At 42.0% G+C, this 6690-nt stretch overlaps 1 protein-coding gene across 1 annotated transcript in view; it reads left to right on the top strand.

Annotated features, from left to right (window-relative positions):
* Positions 1 to 4429, top strand: part of LOC133618940 (potassium/sodium hyperpolarization-activated cyclic nucleotide-gated channel 2-like) — a 92001-nt gene extending 87572 nt beyond the window's left edge. Inside the window, exon 8 of the mRNA XM_061979793.1 lies at positions 1780 to 4429. Within this exon, the coding sequence (XP_061835777.1) occupies positions 1780 to 2696 (917 nt within the window). The 3' untranslated portion in view covers positions 2697 to 4429. The remainder of the gene's footprint in view (positions 1 to 1779) is intronic.
* Positions 4430 to 6690: the final 2261 nt, after the last annotated feature.

Here is a 6690-nt window from a genome sequence, read left to right as displayed (position 1 = left end):
ATGTAGAGCACATTGCTTAGCAGAGTTCAGTGATGCAAATGCATGTCATGTTGATCAACAGATTGTATTATTCTCCAGTGCAATAACAGTACTGAAATAAAGGCTAAAAGGGCATTAATGGGAGCCTTAAAAAAAAAAAAAGTAACTAAATAGTTACTTTTCACAGTAACGCATTACTTTTTGGTGTAAGTAACTGAGTTACTTTTGAAATAAAGTAACTAGTAACTGTAACTAGTTACTGGTTTTCAGTAACTAACCCAACACTGGTGACTAGTGTATCATGCAAAAGCACATACTCCAACCATTGAAATACTTTGTATAGTTCAAGACTTACGGTCATTTGAAAACATCACTGCACATCATAATGGCGGCTACAGTTTCCATCTTAAAGATTTAAAATAAATATTTGGGAATGTCAGGCGGGTCAGATTGAAAAGTTTAATGGGCCGCATCCGGGCCTTAATTTGCCCAGGTCTGATTTAGAGTATCTAATTAACTTAACATGCATGTTCATGGAATGTGGTAGGAGGCTTGATTACCTGGAAAAAGCCATGCATGCATTAGGACAGGGGTGTCAAACTCATTTTCATTGAAAACTAAAAGCAGTGGGTTTTTACAGCATATAAAAAAATGGAATGGAATGGAGAAACAACACCACTGCTTTTAGCGGTAAAATTCAAGTAACAGACTTGCTTTTTTTTTTTTTACCGTAAAATCTTGTTGTTTTAATGTTTTTTTTGGTTGGTTTTTCATGTTTTAGTGTCTTACTTTATATGGGAAAAAACAGTACCAAATTTGATTTTACGGTAAAAAACTGAAGTGGGCGGAATTGCCAATTTTACAGTCTACAATTTGATTGATAATTTGTTTTGAAATCATAAGTCAAGCAGATATTTAGGTACAGTATTTATCTTTATTTTAACAAAAAATATTTTTGCAATACATGATAATATAATATTTTGATTTTGATGATATGGAATTTTAAAAGATATGCAATTGCATGCAGTATATGATTTTTAATGTCAAAAGGTAAAGAAAAAATGTATTTAGTAAGTAAATAACTTGCTCAGTGGCTTTGGGGTTAGAGTGTCCGCCCTGAGATTGGAAGGTTGTGAGTTCAAACACCGGCCGAGTCATACCAAAAACTATAAAAATGGGACCCATTGCCTCTCTGCTTGGCATTCAGCATCAAGGGTTGGCATTGGGGGTTAAATCACCAAAATTATTCCCTAGCGCGGCCACCGCTGCTGCTCACTGCTCCCCTCACCTCCCAGGGGGTGAACATGGGGATGCGTCAAATGCAGAGGGTAATTTTACCAAACCTAGTGTGTGTGGGACTCTAACTTAAACTTTAAAACTTAAGAAAATATTAAGCATTTTATTAACGCATATTATTTCCAGGCTTTCGCGGGCCACATAAAATAATGTGGCGGGCCAGATTTGGCCTCCGGGTCTTGAATTTGACACATGTGCAATTCGGAAAACTCCATAGAGATGCCAACATTGTGCGGCCAACATGCTAACCACGAGTTCACCGTGCAGCCTTGTTGTTTCGGACGAGTGGACAAAATAATTCCAGCAAACATTGGACATGTCTTCTCTTCCTGCATGTGCATGGTCAGATGTCCCAATATTTCTGTCCCTAAATAGTGTTACCTCATTTAAAATCAGCTCTTTGTACTTATTCAAAATCTTCTTCTCCAAAGTGTTCTTCTTGTGCTGTCCTTTTGTACCCAGGTTGTATGGAAATAATCAATGTTTTTGTTGTTCATTCTTCAGGTAAAAAGAATTCCATCCTGATGCACAAAGTTCAGCATGACCTCAACTCCGGCGTTTTCAACAACCGCGAGAACGAGATGATCCAGGAGATCGTCAAGTACGACCGCGAGATGGTGAAGCCTATGGACCTGCAGAGGCCGCGAGCCATGTCGATGACACCCTCCATCGGTGGCATCTTCGCTCCCCCGGGCCAGTCCCACACGGGCTCGGCCATCGCCACCCTGCAGCAGGCGGTGGCCATGAGCTTCTGCCCGCAAATGGCGAGTCCTCTAGTGGGGCCAGGGACTCTGCAGTCTCCTCGTATGGTGCGAAGATTCCAGGTGATGCAGAGCTTGCAAAGCCCCGTCTCCATGTCTCCTCTTCAGTCTCAGCCCCCTCAGACGCTCGGAGGGGCGTTCGGTTCGGCCATCTCCAGCCCGCCAGTCCAAAGCCCCTTAGCAGCTTCGGGACGGACTTTCCAGTACATGGCGAGCGCGGGCCCTTCGGGGTCCCAGTTGTCCTTAGTGCAACACCACGTACCCAGTCCCACACACACCCAGCAGAGGCCTGCCTCACACAAGAGCACCCACTCCCTTCACACGGGGAGCTTGAGCCAGGACACCCGTGCACTGTCTGCCTCCCAGCCTTCGCTCCCCCAGGAGGGAGCGCCCCAAGCTGCATCCGCCGCCCCCAGCCCCGCACCTTCGACCCGCACCTCCAATACCTCCATCGGCCCCCCTCACCCTAACCTTCCCGGGCCCTCCGGGGTGGGGAGACCGACGGGCGCTCAACAGAGGGTAGCCTTCGCCTCCACACCTCCTCCCGGTGGACCTGCCGTGGGATCAGGGCCTCCGGACTCTGGCGTTCCCAAGAAAGATTCAATTGTCAGCCTTCCGGAGCTAGACTCTGCCAGATCCCGGCTGTCTTCCAACTTGTGACCCTGGTCGATTTCAGGAAAGAGGCCTTTTTTGTAGGTGTTTGCTTTGGGTCAGTCCCACTGATCCGTGGTCAGCCTGCTAAATGACCAATGGGCTGTTGATGACGCCGCCAGTCATTGGGCCTGGATGCTGGTGTCGACTGAAGGAGACGTGTCTCCACATCCTGGGACTGCGGCGAGGAGACGTCTATACAATGAAACTAGTATAACTTAAGGTGGAGCTGGTCTAGTCTACTGTGCCAGCACCTTTTATTCTTAGTATCACCCCTTACACTCTGCTTCCAAACACCTACTGTATATCGCTGTCTTTAACTGTAAAGATATTTAGAAACATACAATTAATGTAACATTTGCATACTGTGTAGATTCCATGCGATGCAATCTAGCAGGAGCTGGACTTGAAAATGAAAATCAGGGACTCGAAGTCAAACGACAATGTCATTTTAAATGTTTAAGTGTTTCTTTTTTTCGTTCTTTTTTTTTCTCCGTATAAGCCAGGGGTGTCAAACTCATTTAATCACAGGGGCCGCATGGAGGAATATATATTCCCAGGTGGGCCGGACTGGTAAAATCATGGCATGATAACTTAAAAATAAAGACAACTTCAAAATAGTTTTCTTTGGCCAAAAATAGAACAAGCATATTCTGAAAATGTACACATGACAAATAATCCTCTTGGCAAAACACTTCAAGTTAGTGGAACACCCTGAGGAAGAAATTGGTGCAGTTTCCAAAACACCATGAACGTAGACTACGTCTCAGTGTTTTTACAAAGCCATTTCACTTTAAGCACTTCCTGTTCAGCATTATCATGTTGGCAGTTCATTAAAGACGTGTTTGGAAAAGCAACCGAGTGTTTCCTCAAACCACCACATTGGTGACATCCACAACTGCCACAACACATTCATTTACCAACATTCAAATATTACAATTATAATATAAAGAAAACAATGATCAGAATTACACCATAATAGCCGTATTAAAGGCAACATCACTACAAACGTAACCAATGTGAACATGGTAGATTTAATCATAAAATAAAATGGAACAAACAACAAATGTAAAAACACACATTTTTACAATGGATTTCAGGGTGCGCATCGTGCCGTCAACAAACTGCGAGCGCTGCACAGAAATCTAACTACAAAGATGATGGTCATGTTGACTTTGCATTTTACTGTTTCGTTATTTTTATCTGTTGAGTAGATAATTTACAATTAAATAAAAGGTATTGTGCATTGCTAGAGCATTAGTCTGTTGCCAGCCACAATGGACGCTGATTGGAGTAGCAGCAGCCAATCCAGAGGGCGCTTAAAGTCAGCTGACGCGTCATCTTTAAACACTGTCATGTGTGATGTGGGTTACACTTGAATTGCTATTGCGACATCCAGTGGACACGTTTAGAACAGCAGTTTCTTTCATTAAAAAATGGCAGCACATGTAATACTTAAACTTATTTTGCGGGCCGTGGGCCGGAATATACCTGTTCGCGGTACGTTTGACACCCCTGGTATAAGCTGTCGTAGCAAAATAACACACCGCTCTCCATATGGTTTCAAGTAGTCGTAGTGTCGTAGGCCGCTGGTCGATCTTACATGGACGTTGTAAATAACCCAGGACAAATCGTACGGAGGAATACTCTATTCATTGTATCTTACCCAAACCAAAGTTGAGCTTAAACACAAAGTCCGGTTGTGTCTGTATCAACTAAAAAAAAGAAACGTAGAAGAAGAAGAAGAAGAAGAAAAAAAACGCCATTTATTTAACTGCCTTGATTCAACGTTAGAAGCCATATATTTGGTTTGTGTGTTTGTATATACGTGTGTGTGTGTGCGTGTGTTTTTGTTTTCGGGGCGTTCTATCTCTCTCACTCGGCTACGTCGGGGCCGATTAGCTTGACATGCTGACGGCGGCGCTGACCGCTTCAAAACATCTGCTCGGCGCTCTGATTGTAAAGCCTGGAGGCCGCGGCGCTTAAATGATCTCAGCTTTATGGGAAAAAGGAGACCATTGCATATTTGTGTACTTGCTTGTTTTTGTCTAGGTTGATTAATTTATTAACACATGCAATATAAATCTGCAATACTCTACCCCGCCTATATATATATATATATAAATATATAAATATATATATGAATATAGATATATATACATATGCTGTACAGGAAAGTGATTTTCTTTTCTTTTTTTATGTGAACTCTAAAGGAATCCAGCAGCTGTTGTGGCTTCACTTGAGGTATTGTAATCCAGTGACCATGTTGTTACCTTAACCAAAAATATTTGAGGGGACCAGAGGGAAGAAAAACAACATTTAAAAAAACAGAACAGATGGAACAAGTCGGTGCAAGGATCCACACGTTGACGAGAATGTCACTTTGACGCCCAGGGAGTTCACTTTTTACAAAACCCAAAACCAGTCAAGTTGGCACGTTGTGTAAACGGTAAATAAAAACAGAATACAATGATTTGATCATTATTTTCAACTTATATTCAATTCAATAGACAGCAAAGACAAGATATTTAATGTTCTAACTGAGAAACTTGATTTTTTTTTGCTAATTATTAACTTAGAATTTATTAGCAGCAACACATTGCAAAAAAGTTGGCACGGGGGCATTTTTACCACTGTGTTACATGGCCTTTCCTTTTAACAACACTCAGTAAACGTTTGGGAACTGAGAAGACACATTTTTGAAGCTTTTCAGGTGGAATTCTTTCCCATTCTTGCTTGATGTACAGCTTAAGTTGTTCAACAGTCAGGGGTCTCTGTTGTCGTATTTTAGGCTTCATATTGTGCCACACATTTTCATCACAGATGCTGGCTTTTCAACGTTGTGCCTAGAACAATCCGGATGGTTCTTTTCCTCTTTGTTCCGGAGGACACAACGTCCACAGTTTCCAAAAACAATTTGAAATGTGGACTCGTCAGACCACAGAACACTTTTCCACTTTGCATCAGTCCATCTTAGATAAGCTCGGTCCCAGCGAAGCCGGTGGCGTTTCTGGGTGTTGTTGATGAATGGCTTTGGCTTTGCATAGTAGAGTTTTAACTTGCACTTACAGATGTAGTGACCAACTGTAGTTACTGACAGTGTTTTTTGAAGTGTTCCTGAGCCCATATGGGGATATCCTTTACACACTGATGTCGCTTTTTGATGCAGTACCACATGAGGGATGGAAAGTCACGGGCATTGCCGCTCACGTGCAGTGATTTCTCCAGATTCTCTGAACCTTTTGATGATATTCCAGACCGTAGATGGTGAAATCCCTAAATTCCTTGCAATAGCTCGTTGAGAAATGTTGTTCTTAAACTCTTTGACAATTTGCTCATGCATTTGTTCACAAAGTGGTGAACCTCGCCCCATCCTTGTTTGTGAATGACTGAGCATTTCCTGGAAGCTGCTTTTATACCCAATCATGGCACCCACCTGTTCCCAATTAGCCTGTTCACCTGTGGGATGTTCCAAATAAGTGTTTGATGAGCCTTCCTCAACTTTCTCAGTCTTTTTTGCCACTTGTGCCAGCTTTTTTGAAACATGTTGCAGGCATCAAATTCCAAATGAGCTAATATTTGCAAAAAATAACAACGTTTTCCAGTTCAAACGTTAAGTATCTTGTCTTTGCAGTCTATTCAATTGAATATAGGTTGAAAAGGATTTGCAAATCATTGTATTCTGTTTTTATTTACCATTTACACAACATGCCAACTTCACTGGTTTTGGGTTTTGTACTTTGAGCAAAAGGGTGGGGAGGATTTGGACTAAAAGTGGCAAAATATTTGAAATGACATTAAAAATAAATCGGCCAGCAAACTACAATGAATGTCTTAACATTTTGATCCCAATGGGTTGAGGCTTTAGTTCTATATTTATTGTATAATCCTTCAGATGGTTGCTGAATGTAGAAGACAGCTAATCAGATACGAACTGCCATGTAAATAATGGAAGGATCATTTAAAATAGGATTTTACGATGCAAGGGTGTGAGAGTGTGTGT

The sequence above is a fragment of the Nerophis lumbriciformis genome, linkage group LG19, assembly GCF_033978685.3.
Source record: "Nerophis lumbriciformis linkage group LG19, RoL_Nlum_v2.1, whole genome shotgun sequence".
Taxonomy (NCBI): domain Eukaryota; kingdom Metazoa; phylum Chordata; class Actinopteri; order Syngnathiformes; family Syngnathidae; genus Nerophis; species Nerophis lumbriciformis.
The sequence above is the reverse complement of the archived record's forward strand: the minus strand, read 5'-3'. Positions and strand labels throughout refer to the sequence as shown.